Consider the following 24,584-nt stretch of genomic DNA (forward strand, 5'->3'; position numbering starts at 1 on the left):
CTTTTGATGTAGCATATATTATAAAATATTTTACGCTGTATTCTCTAAAAGAGTAAGTTAAAACAAATTCATGACAAAAATGAATGAAAAGGACTTATTTTTTATAATAATTTTAATTTATTGATAAATTTTAATCATACAAATCTATTTATTTTGTAAGCTAAAAAGTTTCAAAAAAATACCTATTTGAAAACATTGAAGCAAGGAGCCAGGTACAAACGTATGTCACAAACACTGCAATGGTAACCCAACTCTCAGTGCATGTTATGCTTCAAGCAAACTACAGATCTAAATTTCTTGCCAGTTTTTTAGTAAAATTTTTAAAACAGGTCTTTTATATGAATAAAAATTGTGGTATGACACTGTTTTATACATTATTTACATATACTTGTTTGTGAATGCTATGAAAAGCCTTGAAGCTAGGAGCCGCACATGTATTTACTAGAAAGACAAATAGTGGAGTGCCTGGGGGTTTTGACCTTGGATTATAATTACAGTGATATATATATATATATATTCACTGTAATTATAATCCAAGGTCAAAACCCCCAGGCACTCCACTATTTGTCTTTCTAGTAAATACATGTGCGGCTCCTAGCTTCAAGGCTTTTCATAGCATTCACAAACAAGTATATGTAAATAATGTATAAAACAGTGTCATACCACAATTTTTATTCATATAAAAGACCTGTTTTAAAAATTTTACTAAAAAACTGGCAAGAAAGTATAACATATAACTTGCCATTAAGACTTTATATATATATAAAGTATAACAAGATACAACAAAATTCTTTTTGACCCAAACTTTTATACATAAATTAATATTTATTTTATTTCACTTTAAATTAAACAAATCTTGTATTAAGCTATACTCAGCTGATAATTAATTTGAAATGTTAAATATTGGGACATTGGGATATAAAGAAGTAACGTCAAATGAAACTAAATATTCTTCACTGGTAATTTTAATAGATTTTGTCATGTCGATAAACTGATTTCTGTCTTTAACAGTAAGACTTGGAGGCTGTTAAAGACAAACTTATTAAAGAAACAAAAGAAGAATTTATCAAAAACATCGAGACCAACTTTAAAAAGTGAACAAAAAGAAAAACGGAACTGGCAATTCATGAGTTATGGTCCATTTTATAAAGAAATTAAAAAAGTATTTAGAAAACATCTTGACATGAACATAACATTTTGCACACCATATAAGTAAGATAAATAACCTAATTGGAAATCCAAAAGATAAAATTTTAGATGAAAATAAAAGTGGCATTTACAAAATTAACTGTGAAGATTGTGATAAAATTTATATTGGCCAGACAAAAAGAACTATTAAAAAATGATTTAAAGAACACGAAAGATATTATAAATATGGACAAACTGAAAAATCAGCTATTGCCAAACATGCATTTGAAACAAAACACACCTTTAAAAACTACATTATTAAAACAAGTCCATAAACAAGAAGAACTCGATGCATATGAAACATTATACATAACAAAACATAAAGAAAAAATATTAAACAATGATTTTGGACCGATTCAAAATTCACCATTTCTTTAAAATATAACTAAATTCTTTTTTGACCAAAACTTTTATATATATATATATATATATATACATATACTAATATTTATTTTATTTTATTTTACTTTTAACCATATAAATTTTGTATTAAGTTTGACTCAGCTGATATTTATTTTCAATTGTTTATTCACACCTGATGATGGCATCTTCGATGTCGAAAGGCCTCGTGATAAAATACACAAATTATTGGATAATTGTGAGTTTTTCTTTAGTAAAATAATAGAAAATTTATATTCCAAAAAGAAGAGCTCCTCCTCCTTCATAAATTGCAATGTTTACCAAAAACATTTTGCGAAATTTTTTGCCTAGTTTAGTTATGAAATACAAGTGTTCTGTATATATTGTGTATATACTCGTATAACAATGAAAATTCTGTGTTTTGAGGAATAATTCTTGTATATTTTTAACATAAATTGCACTCAAGGCGATTTTATTTATACAAACTTTTACAAAATATTTTGTATTGCTTGTTTTTATATTGTAGATTTATTTTAAATTGCAGTTCTTTATTGGATGATTAATAAAATAACAGATAAATCTCTGATTACAAACCAATTTAAGTAAAAAAAGTGAATAAAATAAAATAAATTAATTGAGTTAATTTTTTAATGAATTTCATTATTTTTATCTATTTATCTTCGAACCATAGATAAACTATCGCCCAGCAGTATGACTGATGAGCATAGCTGCATTATATGTAAAAAATGGGTTCATTTTACCTCACATATTTAGGATTTGGTGAAATAATAAAAAATAGTAGAGGGGTAACATCTTTAAGAGCTGCTTCAAGTGAACAACAGGATGGATTTGTACCTCACCTGCAAACTAAATATGTTTATATAACAAATTTTAAAAACTTACTTGTAAATCTTATAAGTTGTCGGCAAAAACAGATAACTATTTTATATATTTATATATATTATATGTATATATATATATTGTACATATATATATATATTGTTGTAAATGGAAATGAATTCAACGTTTACACGATATGTGAGCTTTATGTAAGAATAATTATGATAGTAACACTTACATGGTGTAAAAAGGAAGTTTCCGAATGGAATTGTCCTGCATTGAAAAATAACTGAGCAGATATTCAATTAGATGAAAATACGCCTTTTAAAATCACTCAAGAGAAAGTTTTGTCAAATAATAAACATTAAAAAGTCGCTTGATAGAAATGTTGAGAATTAAATTAGCAAACAACAATATTTTTACATGCCAAACGGATAGTGATGCCAAAAAATTAATTGCTGAAACAGCTATTAGTTGGGAATCAAAACATTTTGTTATAGTTTCAGAAGATATCGATGTCTGGGGATCTTATTAGCAACATTGGTGGATATAGATTGTGAAACATATTTTCTAAACCATCTCAAAGTTGAATAGTAAATATTTTGATCAAAAAGTTTAGAAAAAGTTTACCAAAATGGAAAGAACATTTTTTTCACATACTTTCATATGTTTTGATACTTCTGTGTTATTCAATAAAGAGAAAAAAAGTTGGCCAGAAATGTTGAGAAACGAAATGATTTAGAAGACTCAGCAGAATTGTTTAAAAATATCAATAGAAACTCCAATAAAATATTTCAAGCAGGTATAGCACGAATTTTGGGTTTTTATGCAGCTTCAACAAATACTAAAGATAGATTTGAATAGGTTAAGGTTCAATTCTTTAATAGAAGCAACTGCAAATATACAAGTGATTTTTTGTCATCAATGTAATGTTTTCTTATAATCACGTTTAATTTAAATTCCACTCACAAAATAGATACATTGACAGTATATCAATATGCTACAATCAAGACAGAAATCAGAAATCTACATCTGATGCAGCATTTGAACAATTAAAAAGAGTGTACCTGAAAATCTATATATGGCTAGGAAATTACATAGTTATTGAAAATTGGGGAATTGAAGTATTCCAATAACATCCCAATGACAATGAATCAATTACCCGATCTGGATCTATTACAAATGTTATTTTATAATTATAAAAAGGGTTGTGGAGCTGCGTATGAATGCCAAAAAGTGGCTTATACAGTAGTTAAGCATGTTTCCAATATTCAATGCTATTATAAAAATAAATGAAGTAAAATAAAGTATTTAATGTATACGAAAATGTAAAATGTTTTCACAAATAAATTTTGTATTAATAATTTTCTTTCTTTATTTCAATGTTCTTAATGTACTTATTTTTATTAATATTAAATATTCACAGAGCTCGTGTAATTTAAAATTTTACAAGACGAGAAATGTTATTGTGTCTTGAAGCTGCCTTTGTGCTTTCCCTTCCAAATTTTACTCTCTATTCAAAATCCCTATTGCCCTTGGTTGATACACACTGGTATATTTATATACTCAGTTATACTTACCTTTTAGTTATAGTTATAATTATATTTAGTTCCTCTATATCTATTTAGGTGAAATTCCATATGTAAATAAAAAAATATTTTTTAAAGCAAATCTATAGGGTCAAAAATAAGTTTTTTTATAATGATTTGTTTAACCTATGAAAAAATCAGATGCACAACAAAAGTTTTGGTCAACATTGCAATTTATAGTTAAAAAAACAAAATACTACTTCGACCAAATAAATTCATTCACTGTAATTGTAATCCGAGGTTATAACATTTTCAATCCTCCAGGCACTCCACTAAAAGGATTATCAGTTTTTTATAATGTTGCATAACAATCTCAAAGTAAGCCAATCTCAGTATGCCAACACTGTCTAGTGGCAAAACACTAAACTATGTACTGTTATTCATTTTCCCATTTCCCCGCTAGTCAGATTACACCCTTCACAGATTAAAACAAAATGGGTCATTGTTGCACAACGGAGTAACTCATCAGCAGCCCTTTTTCACTTAAACTCCTGTAAATTTAGGTAGGTTCTTTTCAATTAGGCACTAGGTGACACAGTTGTAGCGGATACCCTATACATCAATGGCACCAACTGAACTGCGTTAAACTCCAAATATGACCAAATCTAACATTCATATTTGTTACTTTCCAGTTACCTCAAACAGGAGAGCACAATGGGCAAGCAGCCGTATCCGCTCACCATTGGCCAAAGTTAATAGCTTGTTGTCGTCCATGACAGAGTTCATGTTCTCTATCCAGAGGGCATCAACATCACCATCAAACAAGATGTATCTGCGCTCGGCCTTGTCTGTTGGCTTATTCAACTCCCGGAAAATGTTAGAGAGCAGACCGTCCGTCCAGTCCCGTGTGTCTGGATCCAGTACACCATACAGCTCTATCACTGAACAAGCCTGCAACACCATATGTGTAATATGTTTGTTTAAAACTATTTCCAAGTCATTGATAAACATTGAAACATTAATAGTCTTCAGTATCTCTCAGATTTGAGCTTGATAATAAATCACATAAAATAATACTTTTTGATTATTAAATTTTAATAATAACAAATTCAAGGTAAAAATTTGTTGGTAATATAATATTTTTAAGAGTAGTTAGGCATAAAGTTGTTTTATAGGTAGCTTAATTATCATTTTTTTATTACTATGCCACCAATGTGTTGCTAATTTTTATCTCTATAATTTTAGAAACAATAGAATATTTAGAAAACACACTTTTAGACTTAATACAGTTATCTAAAAAATAACTTCTATCACATTCAGAAGCAACTATCAATACTTTATATTGGGGTCAAAAGGATACAACAGTTTTGGCAGTCAGAAATGTCAACCAAAATATTCCGGTGACATTTTATTTATGCCACCATTTCACGTAGAAGATGAACACTGAAACTACTGGAATACTTATTGATTTTGATGTTAGTTTTATAGATGGCACTTCAAAATTTTAATTGACATATACGAGGGGTATTAGAAAAATAAGGTTCCCATAATTTTTAAAAATAGACAACTCTATATTTCTACTTAGTGTTATACATCAATTTAAAACTTAAAAGTTACACTATATTTCCACACAATCACCGTTTCTGTCCAAACACTTTTGTAGACGATGCTCCAACTTTCCTATCCCTATGTTGTAGAATTCTGCCGCCAATCCTTTGAGGAATCGAGTAACATCTTCCTTGACTTCATCATCGGTACTGAAGCGATGGCCACCCAAGTGTTCCTTTAATTTTGGGAATAAGTGATAATCACTTGGGGCTAGGTCTGGGCTGTAGGGGGGATGGGGCACAATAGTCCAGCCAAAATTTGTCAGCAGTTCTTGAGTTTGACGTGAGACATGAGGTCGAGCGTTGTCATGCAGAAGCCTCACACCTCTGGACAATCTTCCTCTCCAGCGGTTCTGGATGTGCGTCTCAGTTTTCTTAATGTGTCTTAATGTTTCCCCATAAACTTTGATTAACTGACGATGAATTTCAATAGGTGAAATCTGTTTTGCATTTAAAAAACGTATCACAACGTAAACAACGATAGGGAGCTCCATCTTCGAAGGCAGTTAGGCCGGCACTGTTGGTAAGACAGTGTTGCCAGATTTCTCCCAACATATCGCATTCTGTCTCGGCAGCATAGGGAACCTTATTTTTCAAATACCCCTTGTATATTACTGATAGTTAATGCTGCATACACTATAAAAGTTTTAGTTCTCTGTCTATCTCCACATTTTCATTTATGATTTTAGCAGCATTATAATTTTGCAGGATTTATATATTATTAGGACCTAACAATATATTTAAAATGTAATAAAACTCTCCTCTATGGTTATACAAGCTAGGGGTACACTTCATCTCTTGTTGTGTAACAGGCTTAAATCAAATTCAGCATTGTCTTTATAGAAATCAAGCTTCATGCAAAATTTAAAGTATGTAGGTCAGTTTCTTTTAAAATACAGTGTGGATACACAGATAGATAAATAGACAGACAGATATGAAATACGATTCCCTGATGCTAAGCCATATTGTTAACTGTTTAAAAGTTTAATGTCGAATTTTGCAAGAGCTGAAAAACACATAAAAATTGCCACAAAAAGACAAATGTTTGGTAATTTATTTATTTAGATTTAATAATCGAGATAATCCATTTTTACTGCTTCTATCTGTAACACTGACAAGAATTCACATATTATGTTTATTCAAACAGTAAAACCATTATTAAATGTTAATAAATTTATTTGTGGAGTTGTCTGACGATGAACCTTTAGTTTCAAAAGTCCTCGTCCAAAAAATAAACCACTTGGAAAAGTACTGTTTTATTAAAATTTAGTGCTATTTAAAAAAATTATCTAATTGCTCCAAGAATCTTCAGTAAAATTATTGTTTTCAATTATTTTCCATATAAGTAAGGCACCAAACTTGTTTATAATCTTTTTTTATTTGTTTATAAATATTTGTATTTTTATAATTAGTTTTTGCTGTATTGATTTTTGTTAAATATAACATAAAGTTTTAAAACCTGTTCCAATCTGTGGACAGATTAAAATGTATTTTTAACCGAAAGTTAGGTGTTAACCCTTTAAGGAGTGCGTGTAAACGCTACATAATGAGTAAGGACGTCATATGACGTATATTCTTATAGTGGCCCAAAAGAGTACGAACGTCATATGACGTATACCCTCTGTATTTTTGTATTATCGTAAATGCATTGCTAATGAGATTTAAGATTGTGACAGGCAAAACTATGATAGAGGATACATTGTTTGTATTTAATTTCATAATTTTATTGTTAAGAACTAGGAGAGAGAGATAGAATCTCTTAAATACTAACAAGAGTTACTCACTTTAGGGTTGAGTGTGACAATTCTAGTGGGTAGGCCAAGAGCAGTCTGGGCCTGGGCAAGAGTGCGTATTACCACAGACTTCCCGCCACCTGTGGGACCCACAATCATGGTGGAATGGCGGGTCATCATCGTCTCGTACATTTGGACTATCTTGTCCACCTAAGATTTCAGAATTAAGATAAAATCAAGAATTGTTTGGAATTAAGAGGGGAGGGATGTGTGTTCACTCTCCGCAGGGGTGATGCCATTTCAAATTCAAAGTATTTATTGCACATTGACATTTTAATAGTTACATAAGTATTACACTTATGTAACTATTAAGTTATCTTAAATCTTCTGCATAGTTACAAAAACAAAGCAATTTTGAAAAATAATGTTTTCTTTCTTAAAAGTGTATGCAAAATGAATAAAACATAATTTCTTGGAAACATAAAATCTCTTCTGTTCTTAAGGTGACAAAACATAAAACTGTTAAAAGTATGTAAATTTAAACTAAACAAAACACCAAACATGAAAGTACAAATGTCATGCTACACAATGTATGTTGTATGTGAAACCTTTATATTACCTGAATAGGCAGAAGAATGTAGCCAGCGTCAACCAGAGCTTTCTCCACAGCTGAGTTGAAGTCTGGATAGCACACCCTAGGACATTCCAACCCGGGGAACAGGTCCTTGATAAGCCCCAGGAACAATGGCACGTCATCGAACACAAACTTGGGTAGGTTCATGTCTCTACACAAGTGTACTCACATGTAAGTAGTTGAATTGTAAGAATTCACTTTATTTCAATGTGCTTTAATATTATTCTCACAGAAATTCCACCAGTAATGTGGACCCACAGTTTTCTATTAACAATAATAATGTATAATAGTTTGTGCCAAAATGGTATGAATAAAAAAAAATACTAAGATGTTCAATAAGTCTTATTAAAGAAGTGTGTAATCTAGATGGCGATCTATATTTTTACACATTGTAAACATAAAATAGAAATGGGGAATAAAAATATAAATGGAAGAGGAAAGGTGTGATAGGAAACACATTGGTACAGATTATCAGATATAGGTAAATGTTTTAGAGATACTAACAAATATTATTCTACTTTTTATCTCTCTTCAGACGTATCTTGTAAGGTACGTCATACATTTGAAACTTGTCTTATGAATTTAACAATTTGAAAGTTGGAAGCAGGCTCTTTAGAAACCCATTTTCAAAGAATAGGCAAAAAGGTTTGATTTTAAAATTTGTAAATATTTGAGATTTTGTTACTATACTAATTCTTTTTACTACTATATCAAGATGAAACTGACTTAATTGTTAACACATTAAAAAATACTAAGCCAATAATAATTTTTGGGGAAACATTTTTCAGTATTAAATGATTTTGTTAAATTATCGCTGCTTTTAAAAGTCAGGTTCTCCAGTATTGGACACACTGTTTCCCCTGAGAGTAACACTTTTGTTTTGTTTTTTGGCTATATTATACCAACAGTTGTCACAACTATTTTGGAACCACAATCTAATTTTGCTACTGGTCATGCTCAAACCCATGACATAGAGACATGATTGCACTTTTTTTGTTCTCTTAGGACAAGAAGCTTATAAATTGCACTTAGTCCTGTAAGAACCTTTGCACTGCTTCCAGAGTGACAGGATATTCAGGATGGATAAGGTTAGGGAGTAGGGCCCGCCTCCTATCGAGATCCATGAGGAAGAATTAGGGCACTACATTTCAAAGTCATGTCTCCCCGGAAGAAGAGGAAGCCAGCTCTAAACCAACCTCTCCAGTCAAAGTAGGCAGGGGGTGGCACACCCTTGTTGAGGCTAGCAAGAATCTCTGAGGTTAGGGAACAAACCCCATCAACTCCAACAGTGATCTCCCACAGTAGACTAGACCTATCGAATTGCCCAAGAACCCCAGAATCTCAACATTTGCGGTTAGTGATGTGCCACTCCTGGACATCCATAAGGTTGCCCAGATTGAAGTGACACATCGGTTTTTGCTGTGCCCAGTAGTGGGTTTAGCTGGAAGGTATAAACCAGCCAGAAGTGATCCCTGCTGGGTGATGATTGCACTTACTAACTGAGTGCAATTCTGCAAATATCTGTCCATGCCTTTAATATTTGTTAATGAATAAACAAACAATCTTTAATAACTATTTAAGAATAGCTGCCATCAAACCTTACCCTAGATGATTAATTTTATTGTCAGTATCACCAATCAGTATTAATCATTGACTGAGCATTAGGAAAGTATATTATTTGAGGGGCACAATTTCATTTCTGTCTGTCTGTTCGCATGATATCTAGAGAACAAACTGACCTATAGATTTGAAATTTTGCATGAAGCTTAATTTCTGTATAAACAACATCGTACTGGATGATGGTGCATGTCACTCCATGGGAATTGGCTTAGTATTAGCAAACCTTTTTACATTGGTTTCATGGGCTTGCAACGAGAAAATTGTAGAATAAATCAATTTGTAAGCAAACTGAGTACAGTAATATGATGTTTAACCTGTAACATAGTACCACACCTATATAACCTAATTACTGTAAATGAGCTACAAACTTGAAATGTTGCATGCAACCTCAGTGAAGCCTGTTATAGGACACTTAGTGTGACATACACATACCTCGTAGCATAAAACATACCTGTACAAAAGTAACTACACCATACATTGTATATATTTACCACATACAATCATTACTTCATATTATTTTATTCATTCCTGCTTGATAGATGTTCAATTGATCAACTTAAAATAAAGCACATACTTATAAATGGTATAGTTGTTGAACATATAGAAACACTTTTTTTCCAATTATTGTTTAATCAATTATTTCTATCATATTTATAATCAGCTAAATAGGCTACTGCCATATGTAACGAAGAAGTTAAAGACTGAAGTTAAGATTAAACTGGACTCTATATGATCAGACTGTCATACTTCAAAATACAGATGGATTGATGCTGTGTGTACAATGATTTTTGTTTACTTAGTATGTTTTTTCAATCGGTTACTCAGATTGTTATTCTGTATTGTATACAATCAATATAATTAAGAAAATTTGAAAAGAATCATCATAACATTTGATGATTGTATTGAATCTGGCCAGTGGTCAATATTACTTTAGAGTTTGTTATCCTGAAAACTGCAGTTGGTTTTTCTCTTCATAGTATGGGAACTTTCCTCATTCCCTATTACTCAATTGACCTCCCATGGAAGGTGGATCATCAGGTGGAATAAATTATAGACATCTTGGTGTAAATGAGTCTTGAAAACAACTTGCTTGCAGGAGCTATGGTTTGAAGGAGGAAAGGTCTTTTCACATTTTATGTTGATACAATGCTTTGTTATTGATTTAATTAAAAATATTTAAAGAGATATACTTAAAAATATGCTTTCTTTCATAAAGGATGTAGGACTTTTGTAAGAATGCTGTGTGATAAATTGGGACAGAGTGGGCCACCTTGAATCAAGGTGAATTAGAACCTCGGTCCTGGGAGTAAAGCGAAAGGTCTGTCTAAAGCCTCCACTCAATATGCATTGGTAAAATAGCAATATACAATAAATTTAAAAAGAAACACTCCAATAATATACTTTTTATTGTAGTGAGGCCTGAGATAAATCCCCTAGTGTTTTTAATGAAATGTGTTTTTATTTAAGTACAAAATTGTTTAAATTATTATTGTAACCAGTTTTATTCAGTTATGTGTGTGTGATGATGTGTTCCTTGAACACGAAAAGCCTCACAAAAATAAAAAGTATACTATTGGAGTGTTTGTTTTAAAATGTATAAACAATTATAATAATAAAAGAGTTTCTAGAACATAGTAACATAGTATACGAGGTGTATCCAAAAAGTATCCGACCTTGACGTCTGGCATGAACTGACGTTACTTGGCGGCAACGGCAATCTGGTCCCCTTCAAAGTACTCCCCTCCACAAGTCACTACCTTATAACAATGCTCCTCCTACTTCCGGAAACACTCTTTAAATTCATTTTGCGGAATGGCTAACAGGTCCTTCGTTGCATTTTGTTTTATTTGTTCAACATCGTCAAATATTTTTCCTTTCAAAGGAATTTTTAATTTCAGAAATAGCCAGAATTCACAAGGAGCTATGTCAGGACTGTAGGGAGGCTGTTGTAGTTGGTTGATGTTGTGTTTGACCAAAAACCGCTGAATAAGATTTGAGGAATGAGCTGGCACGTTGTTGTGGTGCAGGATCCAGTCACAGTTTGTCCTCAGTTCAGGTTATTTCCTTTGCACTGCATCTCGTAGCCGCCTTAGGACCTTAAGATAATACTCCTTATTCACTGTCTGGCCTCTTGGAGTATATTCGTGATGAACAACGCCGTCCTGGTCAAAAAAAACTGTCAGCATTGTCTTGACATTGCTTCGACTTTGTCTTGCTTTATTCGGCCGTTGCTCTTCGCAAGTTTTCCACTGTGAAGATTGAGCCTTTGTTTCAGGGTCGTAGCCATAAACCCATGACTCATCACCAGTAATAACTTTTTTAAATAGCCCTGAGTCACTTTTTATCAAATCCAAATTGTCCTGTGCGATTTCAAGTTGACAGTTCTTTTGGTCTTCTGTCAGCAGCTGAGAAACAAATTTTGCCGAAACACAGTTCATTTTTAAATCTTCGTGTAAAATGTTACAAACTGACAATTTTGGTATTCCTAAATCTTCTTCCAGCTCTCGGACAGTCAATCGACGGTTTTCATTAATTGCTGCACGAACACGTTCAACATTTTCAGCATTTCTGGCCGTTGAAGGCCTGCCAGATCGGTCATCACTCTCCACTGATATGCGGCCATTATTAAATCGCCTAAACCACTCTTTTATTTGTGTATCGCCCATAGACACATCACCATAAACTTTCCGTATCATAGTAATCGTCTCTAATGCTGAATGGCCAAGTTTTTGGCAAAATTTAATGCAAATGCGCTGCTCAACACGTTCAGTCATATTGAAATGTGACGCACACACACGGCAGTACTGTACGGAACAGAGCGCTGTGACTCACTGAGTGACCGGATCGTATTCAATGCCTAATATGGGAAGGAGTAGGCTCGCCCCTTCCCTCCAATAACCAGTTCGAGCCGATCGGTTACTCTGGGGCCGCCTACTGGTCGGCGGTCGGATACTTTTTGGGCAGACCTTGTATAGTAATAGTAATATTATATTATATATATATATAAATAGTATATAAATATATATATATATATATATATATATACATATATATATATTACATATTTACTATATATGTATATATATATATATATATATAGTAATAGTAAATATGTAAATTGATAACAAGAAGAATCGTCAGTTAATTTCTCCTACTTAACTAAGGCATAAATACTATTTTTCGACTAATAGATAACTTACTAAAGATGTAGTTTAACTGACCTGAGAGCTCTCATGAGCACCACATTCTCAGGCAGGTCTGGAGAGCCACGCTTCAGCTCCCCAGCCATCACCAGAACAGACTTGAGAGCTCGCAGCCCAAAGTCATAATGATTTTGCTTGGAGAGTTGCTCACTTGCTAGCTTGTACAGTACTGTCATCTTCTTAGCCAGCACCTGCCACAAAAAATGTTAATTCCTTAGGTTAAATCAAATTTGTTAACAGTTTTAAAATGAATTTATTGCTTGAAAATGAATAACCAGCAGTAATTTTAGAAAAGCTAAGATGTTTATAAGATTGGAACCATATAAATTATACTTCTGAGATTGAGATAACTTGAAAAAACTCTAAGACCAACAATATATGAGTAAAATGTTTTGTCTAAGATATAGGATTGATCTTATGGGACTAAAATCAAGATTGCCACAAGTATAGCTAAGTTATAAGTGAAGATAAGACAACGGTGAGTGTATTCAGATATATATTTTTGAAAAATTCTAATGAGATCTATAATATGTCAAATACATAGTGATATCAGTGGTCAAAATTGTCATGAATGCTAATATTTGTCAAATTTTTTGTAACAAAATTGCAATTATGAACCAAAAAGATCTTTTACATAATAATAATTTGTATACCCTAATAATACTATAAATGTGAAAGTACCTTTGTTTTGCTTTCATGCATCAACTACTCAACCAATTGCACTGAACTTTTACATAGACATTCTTAGGGTCCGTGGTACGAATAAAGTTCTATTTTTATTCCTACATTCTTCCGGACTATGCCCCACTGGTCCCTAAAGCAGTTAAAATCCCATCTGGGTCTCTAAAGTTGTGAAATATTAATTGAAAAGAGCCTGTTGAACGTAATCAACGGTTCTGTGTAAACATGTATCATGACAGCAAGACCATATGTTTGATTAATGTACCACTTTTTTCCATTTTTTACATTTATATGTAAAAACATAACAGTGAAAACATAACAAAAGTAACAACACTTCTTATTTCAACATTGTGGCAACAAGGCAAATCAACCTACAGTGGAGTCCCGCTAATCCGAACACGTGTAATCCGAACGTCGGTTAATCCGAACAGGTCCAGGAGGAATTATTTATATTTATATTTATATTTATAACGATAATGAACAGTTATAGGAACTAATTACTTAAAAAATGAAAATGGGGGCATCATTTCGTACATAAGCAAAGAAAACTTTAATTAAATAGACATACAGTATTTTATTAAGACAAATTGTGTACGGTACAGTACATAAATAATGAAGTTAAATACAGTACCAAATTGAAACTTATAGGTTAAGTATGAGTTAAATTACTGTATTAAGAAGTGAAATCAAACAAAAATTGGATGTACAGTACTGATATTATTATTGAGTACAATATTAATTGTTAAAAGACATAAATTCAGTTATTGTCTTCTGTCGCATTGAAGAGAGTCTATTGGATGACGCGCAGTTTCACCATCGTGTCATAAACATGATATCGGCAGGTGTAGCAGTAGCCAGCCTGTTGCTCTAAGTATCGTAGTGCAAGGTTAAGCGCTGCTGCACCGTCTGCGTGTGGCACCAACTCTCCTTTATCACCCAGGTTCTCGTCGTCCCGTAGCGCGTGGACCCGTACAATATCCAGTACGCTCACATTGCTTAACAATAGAACTCTCACACTAAATACGGTAAATGTACTTAGTATTCGCGAACACGTTTATTTGTCAAGAAATACAATGCAACAGTCAGAAAACATATTTTAATAAAAAATGTTGATAATTCTATAACAAAATAGACCCATTCTCAAGTTTAAAACCGTATTTTTCTGTAATTCTGGCTAATCCGAACAATCACATAATCCGAATAGGGCTCGGTCCCAATTAGGTCGGATTAACGGGACTCTACTGTATTTATTCTAGATTTTACCTTATGAACTATTGTTAATGTATGCATGTTAGGTATTGAATTTGGTTTCCTTATTTGCTGTGGGACAGCATATTTATAATAGCTGAAGGAAAAAAAATGGAGAGACTGGGCATTAGCTTGGTTCAACAAACCATGCTCCGTGTCTACAATTTGAGTAAACTAGCGAGTACAGTGAGTCCATAACTATGGCAAGTTGAATTACAAAGCAATATAGTCAAGGGAACATCACACCCATTTCTGACTGATGAGGTATACAGTACTGCTTACGTATATAAATACTGATATAACTCCTAGACTGGACCAAGGAAATAGTGTGATGCAGCGAACATGGATTGCGAAGCAAGAACATGCACTTTAATGTATAATGTATCATCTTTACATGTGGTTGAAAACTGTCATTATGTAAGTATTACTAATGTTGATTTTAGTTTTTAATTTTCAATAATAATATCTATACCCATACCATATACAATAATATCTATACACATACATTGACCAAACATTGCTCACTAACATTCTCTCCAACTCACACTAGGAATCCGTCCTGGACAGTCTTGATGTCAATGAGTGCTCTACTAATTTTTATGCTATTATAAATAATTCAATTTCACAAGCAAAAAAAGAAATAAAAAGCGTGACAACCCGAAAGAAAAAGCTTAAGCCCTGGATTTCTACTGATTTAATAAACCTGATATGTAAACGGGATAAAAGGAGTAAAATTTTGAAAAGGCAACCATTTAACCGTGAATTGAAAAAAACAATACATTGATCTTAGACAACACTTAACCAACTCTGTAAAATTTGCAAAGCGAAAATATTATAGAACAAAATTAAATGAGACAAAATGGGATCCAAAATTATTTTGGAGTATTATAAATGAGTTACCTGGAAGAGTCAACACCAAGGACTTGTTTCCCATTACAAAGCATCTTCCAGGAGCCATCAGAATCCAATGCTCTTAAAAAAAGTTTCCAATGATTTTAATACATTTTTTTCCGCTGTTGGAAGTAACCTGGCAACAGAGGTAGACACAGGAGGGGAGCTAGTAGTGAGGGACTCTGACTACACACTGGGCATGCACTTCACACTGTGTACTGTTTCGGAACAAGATGTACTACGACAGGTGACTGCACTTAGGAAAGGGTCTGCCCTGGGAATGGATGGGGTATCGGTTAACCTTCTTAAAATAATATTCACTTTATCCTAAAACCTTTGACATATTTAATTAATACCAGTATTTCAACAGGAATTTTCCCTGATAAATTTAAATTGGCAAAAATAATTCCCATAATAGCTATAGGCGTCCGCAGCACTGCTTTGGCTTGGTTTAGTAGTTATTTAAAAGAGGCGTCAAGTGGTTTCAATCTGTGGGCATAATAGGGACGAACAAACTGTCGATTACGGGGTAATCCAGGGCAGTATGTTAGTACCAGTTTTATTTTTGATTTATATCAATAATATTTCCAGGATTAATTTATTTGGGAAGCTTTATTTGTTTGCCGACAACAGTTTATTTTCATTTCCGGTAAAAACTGGCGAGATGTTAAATTAAATGCAATGAGTGACTTAAAGACGTTAAACAAATGGTTTGACCAAAACATTCTTTCATTGAATATTTCCAAAACAAAATTTATGCCTATTTCTCTGCATTCTAGTACAGAATATAATTTGACAGACCTAATAATTCATCAGTGCGGTAGTTACTCGAATTCAACATGTGAGTGCAAAGAAATACAGCTCGTAAAACGCTACAAATTCCTGGGAGTTGTTTTTGATTCTCGATTAAAATGGTCTGAGCACGTTGATTATGTCCTTAACAAAATTAGAAAGCATATTTATGCATTTAGGAAACTAAGTGAAATTTTAGACAGAAACGAGATAAAATTAGCATATTATGCTTACGTCCAGTCACTTCTTTCCTTCGGTAACATTGCGTGGGGTGGTGCGTGTAAAACGCTTCTTGAACCTCTTTTCATTACGCAAAAGAGTATACTAAAGGCAGGGTTGAGGAAAAATGTGCGTTATCCAACTGAGTTTCTCTTTCAGGAATCCTCCCTACTTTCACTACGACAGTCTATATATATAAAAGAAAGTCGTGTTAGTTACACTATTTATAAGTCAAGAACGGCTGAACCGATTTGGCTGAAAATTGGTAGGGAGGTAGCTAAGAACTGGGAGATGGACATAGGATACTTTTTATCCCGTTCCCGTGGTCAGGATTCCGCCCCTAAAGATCTCTAAAAGTTACGGAAATACCCATAAGAAATGCACTGCAGCAAACATATGTTATTAAGTGAAAGAGCCTGTTCAAATTTAATCAGCTGTTCTTTGTAAACATATATAATGCGACAAAAGAAATATATGTTTACACCATTTAAAGTTGGTTCTCAGAACTCCGTGCGTACATATTCTCTCGATCGAGACAACAAAGCAAGCTCAATCATGGCATCGGAGATATAACTAATTCGATCCAGAAGTGATACACGCTCAAAGCCTAAAATAAAAACCATACGCAATTTCGCTTAACATCTAAAGCTCATAATCATTAGACTGTAATAATATGTACCTACAATATGCCTATTTTCGTTTCAAAATTACATTGAGCGCCATCATTTATTACATCGTATGTGCGCTAATGAATTCGACTATATTAGCGTGACTCTTGTCCACTCTGGGCTATTATAGTTCAATTATATACAAACATTGTAGAATATTGGAGAAAAATTCCAGTTATTTCACAGGTGCATACTGAGACTGTTTTAAAATTTAAATCTTTAACAGATCATGAGCTTGGAGTGTCTTTCAGTGACTACCATTTATCTCAGAAGGGTAATAACGACATTCAAAAGAAATATACCTCCTATGTCCCAATTTTTCTGTAGGAAATCGCGTGCGGAGCCGTGGGTAACTACTAGTAACTTATATAGGATGCATTTATAATGTTATACAGATAAAATATTTCAAGTGTTCCTGTTTTTCTACAATAAATGCGCGCGAAGCCGCGGATAACTGCTAGTTATATATAAACAATTTACTAATTCACATCTACAAAAATGCAAATACAATATTACCAGAAATTTTGCACTCTTACCAAACAAGATATTCAGAACATGTTGGTATTCATGTAATTAGATTAGATAAATCCTTTTCAAAAACCAATTCTTACTATATTTTACATATTATATTTAGAAACATATGTAACAAATTTCAGCATTTAAATTTATTTGAATCAGGTAGTATTACAAAATGTAAATACAATGTCACAGAACTGTTGTTACAAATTGGAGTCCAAGGATCCGAGACTTTCATTTACTCAGACTGGGGACCAACCCGACCTTGATCCCGACACGTAACAGTAACACTATTTTCGACATCTAGATAGCATAAACTTTTTAGTATGACTCTAGCCTACGCAAAGGCTGCTTGCCCATGTAGGCTAATTTCCATTGTAGAATATATGTTAATCTGTAATATATAGTTTAACAACTGATACTTAAATTATATAAATAATATTTATCCAACTACTGTACTTAAAATTAAATTGTTTTATTTTATCGCCACTTAGTAAGTATAGTAAAAGGGTAATTTACTATTTATCAACTGTAAATAATTCTAATATCTTGGTGTATATGTTTTTGGAAATAAAAAATGTTTCTATTCTATTCCATACAGTTCAGAAAACTGTACTGTTATCAATCCAATCTCATTACAAAATTATATGCAGGTCTATGTATATTGTTTCTCAAGGCAAAATAGCAAACTATAATGTTGCGTTAGAAATATAATAAATTTAAAAAATGAACTGTGAAGAATGGGTACCTGATGTATGATATATAACTAATTCAATTTTATAAATATCATACTATATGAGCGTATTACATCACAAGTGCTTTCACTAAGAAAGCTATGAACTTTGACTTTGAAGTTCCTTTAAATTGGTCTAAAATAGTTCAAAAGTTACTAGAACCGTGGGAGCTATTGATTGAATAGCCGAAATGTTGCATAGACATTGCGGGCGAAGCTATAGTTATGTGCCATATTATGTACTAGTTAGACTATATTAGTAATTGGTTCAATGTCATACGGTGGAGGAACGTACTCATAATTATTTACAAAAAACTAAATATTATTATGTGATATAATTCAAACTTAAAATATTTAAAAAATAAAATCCTGAATAAATTGATTATGACAACATTATAATATTTTTCTTGGTTCCAACCCCAACAAGTAAATATTAATTGTCTAGGGCCTACCTTCTTTCCTTATAGTGAATTCGTTACATATTTAAAAAAATAGTGCTTGTACACTAATAGTACTGTTACTTTAAATTCTACAGCAATTGTTTAGTAAAAACTTCATTACAGGCTGCAGTTTGTTACCTTTGCTTGTAAGAAACCTTCAGAGAAGAGCATGATGAGACAGATTAGCTCAAGATCAGGTACAATACAAACAACTGGGCGGAACAGAGCTTTGACCGACTCAGGCAGTTCTGTGCGCCCTGCATAGCCAGGGTTCATGGTGATGAAGATACCCACTTTGTTGTCCAGAGCTATCTGCTGACCTTCAAACTGGAATACCATCCGAATATAATAGTATCTATCTAAGCACCTTTCATGATTTAGACAACTCATTCAGAAATGTTATGAAAGAATTCCATACTTGATACCACTTTGATAAACATAAAGAACACTTTTTACATACATTATAAACATAAAAATATTTTACGACTATTAAAAAAGCTATGTTGTAATGTTCACATTTATTTCCACAAAATATAGCCTATACAGTACTTGAAAATACAGATGTAAATAACTAATAATAAAGAAAAAATGGAACAGTTAAATAGAAGTGATAGTATCATAATTCTGACCACTTAAAATGAAAGAGCTAATATTAAAAAAGTCTTATACCTCACAAAATAAATCTATTGATTGAAATTATGAGACAGAATTTAAATTAAAAATATGCATTTATTTTCTATTTAATTTACTACCTACGTACTTAAGAATACAGATATATTACAGAGAAAAGACTACGTGAGCTTAATGGTCTGAGCATAAACTCAAGCTGAAAAATTTAGATTTTTTATTTAAAGTGTGTGGATTAATATATAATAGTTTAATTGAAAAATTATACATAGTTATAGTAAAACTGGATTCTTCCATTCTATAGTTTGGAGAGGAGAAGGAACAATTTCATCAATCTATCTGCTGTCAACAAAAGTAATTGACTTTGGTCTCCTAACTGTTGATAAAAATCAACAACTCATCTTGTTTCTTAACTCCAAGGAATGGAGAATTACAGCGTAAACTTTCTGAAATGTGTAAAATAATAGAATATAAAATACATGCTATATAAAAACTATCTGTTGTTGCTAGTGACTAGTGTTTGTGAATTTAGTTGTGAATTTCAGCTATGTTCGAGTCCCGGCGGAGCATGTACTTTTTGTGATTCAATGTTTATTGAAATTATATATATATATATATATATATATATATATATATATATATATATATATATATATAATGTTATAAAAATATGGGATTATAGCAATAATTGATCAAGAATGTTTGTAAATGTGAACCAATTAGACATTAATAAAACTTTTGTAGTGGATAAGAAAAAAAGCTATAAGAAAAAATTGCTTTGTATCAAGATGAAATGTCCCATTCCGTTTTGTTCTTACCAAACTTGTACTACTGTGCAAAACTAATGTGAGACATATTAAAAAAAATATATATACAAAGTTAGATTTGTAGTTTCTAAAATATTAAAGGATTTATAAATGTTTAACCCAATATTTTTATTGGAACAACAATTGTTGATAAAGTAAATTCATCTAGTTCACTCCTAATTCATAGTTTTATTTACTTTTTTGTTTTAATTTACTTAGTCTCCCACCATCCAGGAGTTGAAGAATCAAGAGGAGCCATGAGGCCCTAAGTATGCAGCATAAAAACATGGATCTCAAAAGTTGACAATCCATTCATAACTCTCTTTCCACCACAACGTAAATTAAACATCTGCTTGTCATTGTTGAAAATCAGATTATTATTCTGCTTGTTTAATTACTTAAAGACCAGATAATTCATTCCAAAAGGGAGATAAATAGGTCTTGTAAACAAAACCTTGACTCTGGATTGTTTTATATTTATTCTTTTATGCTTAAATATATTTCTTACATTATACGGTAAAATGAATAAAAAATCACAAATCTGACACAACGTACCACAAACTTCTTGACCTTGAGCAACAGGGCTGAGCGGATAGTCTGCAGCTGGGTGGATATGACAGAGAGTACAGAAATATCAATACGGTTGAACTCATCAAAGCAACCCCAAGCCCCACACTGACACAGACCATTGAGTATCTTGCCGAATGCCAGGTAGTCCATGCCCTCCCCACAGTTTGTCACCATACACAGCAGCCCCATAGCCTTGGCCAGATCTTTGGTAGTCTCAGTCTTGCCTGTCCCAGCAGGACCTACAAACGGCCTTATATTGTACATCCATAAACCACACCTTTCTAAAACTACTGTTTAAAAGACTGAATTGTAATATTGAGAAATACGCACCATATAGACAGTCTGATTACATTTAGCATGTACGTGAAAATGTAAATAGTTCCATAGAATGTCTTATTTTTTATAGATTTTAATACATTTTAAAGTTAATTGAGCTATTTTAATACATGGTCAGTCCTTATGGCAGAAATTGGCAGCCACTCTTAAAATGTAGTTTCTTTTTCCTTTCTATGTATTACACCATTTTTGAAATTTTACTTTCATAAGACGCAGAAAATATGTCAAGAAATTATTTATTTATAAGGAAATTTATCTAACTTCAAGTCACTGGTTACATCTATTAAAACGAAATCCACTTTAATTGTCAAATTTGATTTTGGTAGGTGTCTATGTCAGACACCCCAAAAGCTGGAGGAATTTTTATTTAAGGATTCTTCCAGGTACCTTTGCAATTAATATTTATGAATTTACTTTTTTCCTAGGGTGACAGAAATATTAGTTTGTGTTGTGTACTCCATAAACTCTATTGCTTTTATACAAGCTAAGAACATGAGTGAACAAAAACACTAAGTACTGTTGAAGTTTTTACACAAAATGAAAATTGCTTTAAGTGCAAGATGACCAAAGTTGCAATAAAGACCAAGGTTGACGAAACTGCATAGATAAGAAATGTATGGTGTGCAACTAAATGAACACAATATAATATGCACAATTTTGGTGAATACAACATTTTTGACGTTACCTGCTGGAGCACCTCCCAACTGCATGGACAGGGCCTGGGTGATAGTCAAATAGATCCTGTCAGTCAGGGGGGTGATGACGAGACGTGTACTCAATCCCAGATACTCGTATCCGTAGTCAAACTGTCCTGTACATTACATACTGGGTATTGTACATCTGTACATTATATGATTAGGGCGCTCTAGTTGTATATCAACACAGTTTCAAACACATTATCATGTACAGTGAATATATATATATATATATATATATATATATATATGTGTGTGTGTGTGTGTGTGTGTGTGTGTATTTATATACAAATGAATATATATATATATATATATATATATATATATATATTAGTTTAATTAAAAATATTAAATTATTTATTTTTATCAAAAAATATAGTTATATTATATTGCTTTCTATTGTTTCTATATGTTGGAGAGAAGGTCAATTGTCAAGTGGACTTAACACTAATCTCAAACAGTGGATATACTTTGAAATGTTAAGTACTGTACCTGCTTGTTTAGTGCCAAGTTTTGTATGCAGTGGTAAACTAAAAATTAAAGAACATTAATTTGAAAATAATTATTTTGAAAACATATGTGAGCAAAACAAGTTACTGTTTTCCAATCAACAAATTCGTAGCAGAGGAAATAACAATCAGCTGATTTTCCTTATTAGCTATGCAAGTTGGAAATCTGCCAACCATAAACTCTGATGTTTCTTCTAAATACTTATTAGTTGTATATTTAGAATTAGCTAAGTTTAGTTATAATATTCCAAAGAATGCAACTTTTATGTTGATAATAAGTTATTTTACAGTCTCATTGAATTGATTTGAAATTGTTCATTTGTAACTTGTGTAAAGTGTGTTATACCATCACATATCACAGTACAGTCACTGCAACACACTCTTTAGTAGAAAAGTAGTTCGGTACAATTTAGAATTTTAAAAAACAAACTTGTTATACTTGAAAAAAATGTACACACAAACTACCAAATAATATTTTGTTATAACAACCATTTTAGTAGGTTTAAAAAATATTTGCTTGAAATGCCATTCTGTTCACTGCAAAAGGTTGCTGAAAGAAGCGACAAATGTTTGTCAAGTGCTTTGGGTGGTGACGTATACAGTTGTCATTTGTTTTTTGTTCTAGAACTGTACTGATTAGTTATAAGTTTAACGTTCTTGATGAAATTCTATGTTTTAATCTATACTATTCCATGAATAAAGGTTTATTTGATTTACTAATGATTACTTGGCATTACTTGACTATCTTGTTTTAAATTATATATGTAAGCTGTGCCAGTAAAATCATAAGAAATTATTACAAGACATCAATACATTGGTATAAAGTCAAGATAATTATAGTCTCATTTTATTTATGACAAGGTTATATTTATCACTACATCTTCTCACATTATCCTTGCCTGATACCATTTGATAATTGTATAATATTTACATTCCAAGACATTACTGCCATTACTAACTTATTTACTGTGACAGTAACCTAGTAAAGAACATACATGATATAGTATAGAACAATTTAACATGTAGAGTTCAGAAAACTGGTATACTCACCAGAACATTGTTGTATGGTTAGATTATCAACACTCTTCGTCCAATAAAATCGCAGCTGACTTTCCCACTCAAATTCTTCTGCTTCCATTATACTGAAATATTGTCTAATATTAGTTTTAAAAATTACCTCCTTTCTGCTAGCAATACATGTTTGCTTGTTCTGCAAGCAAAAAATTAATTAAATGAGAACTTTCTCAGACTTGTTACCCAAGTATAATGAATAATTTCAATACAATGCTTTCCATTAGTTGGAAACGTAAGCAAACAAGTTTTCCATTTTCTGCATTGTATACGTGATGGAAGTCACAAGGTTTTAATACAAAAGACATTTTTACTACTTCCACAATATAATTTAATATCAAAAGTGCTTTCGCCAGTTAAGGCATCATCCATCAGTTAATGTAAACATAAAACATGTATATAATATGGAAAAACAACATATGATAAAGCAGTTAACATAAAGTTTAAAACTAATTGTAAAGATAAAAAATTAATAAATTATAGAAGTATTATGTGGAAAAATATGGTTTAAAATTTATAATTTTTGAATGAATTTTTTTACCAAAGGTACAAATATTTCACTGAAACAGAAGGTTGGGAAATACATTCATCTTTCAAAACCATCATACATGCACTTTCAATTTTGTTTCTTTAAATCCAGGAAGATTCTTTAAAAGTTACACTAAATGATTTTAAAATTGATATGGTGATTATCCTTTATGGCATGTTCGACTAATTTAGATTGTTCAATGTTTTCTTTTTTATAATTATAAATATGTTCTTTTAGTATTTTTTCCACAGGTCTTGGCGTTTGTTCAGTATAAGTTTTTTTGCATCCACAGTCAATTTTAAAAATTATATTCTTGGTTTCTTGGGGTTTATTTTTGGTTTTGGTTTTGTTAAGTAACTTCTTAGATTGTTTGATGAGTTTAAAATACTATGGATGTTAAATTTAGAATTTGTTACGAATTCTTTCTGATATTCCTTTTACATAAGGAACAGTTACAGTAGTGAGGATAATTATTGTTGTCTTTTTTGTCAATTTGCTTGTAACTTTTGTTTTTAGTCTTAGCTTATTCATTAATTAAC

General features: G+C 31.9%; 1 protein-coding gene across 2 annotated transcripts in view; it reads right to left on the reverse strand.

Annotated features, from left to right (window-relative positions):
* The window catches only part of LOC124365049 (dynein axonemal heavy chain 10), a 212,494-nt gene that overhangs the window by 79,046 nt on the left and 108,864 nt on the right, over positions 1–24,584 (reverse strand). For both annotated transcript variants that reach the window (XM_046820968.1, XM_046820958.1), the window contains exons 35-42: positions 23,496–23,587; positions 21,927–22,052; positions 20,891–21,144; positions 19,041–19,229; positions 12,733–12,905; positions 7,877–8,042; positions 7,309–7,467; positions 4,614–4,868 (exon numbers count right to left, since the gene is read on the reverse strand). In XM_046820968.1, coding sequence (XP_046676924.1) covers positions 4,614–4,868; positions 7,309–7,467; positions 7,877–8,042; positions 12,733–12,905; positions 19,041–19,229; positions 20,891–21,144; positions 21,927–22,052; positions 23,496–23,587 — 1,414 coding nt within the window. The remainder of the gene's footprint in view (positions 1–4,613; positions 4,869–7,308; positions 7,468–7,876; positions 8,043–12,732; positions 12,906–19,040; positions 19,230–20,890; positions 21,145–21,926; positions 22,053–23,495; positions 23,588–24,584) is intronic.

The sequence above is a fragment of the Homalodisca vitripennis genome, chromosome 1, assembly GCF_021130785.1.
Source record: "Homalodisca vitripennis isolate AUS2020 chromosome 1, UT_GWSS_2.1, whole genome shotgun sequence".
NCBI classification, from domain to species: Eukaryota; Metazoa; Arthropoda; class Insecta; order Hemiptera; family Cicadellidae; genus Homalodisca; species Homalodisca vitripennis.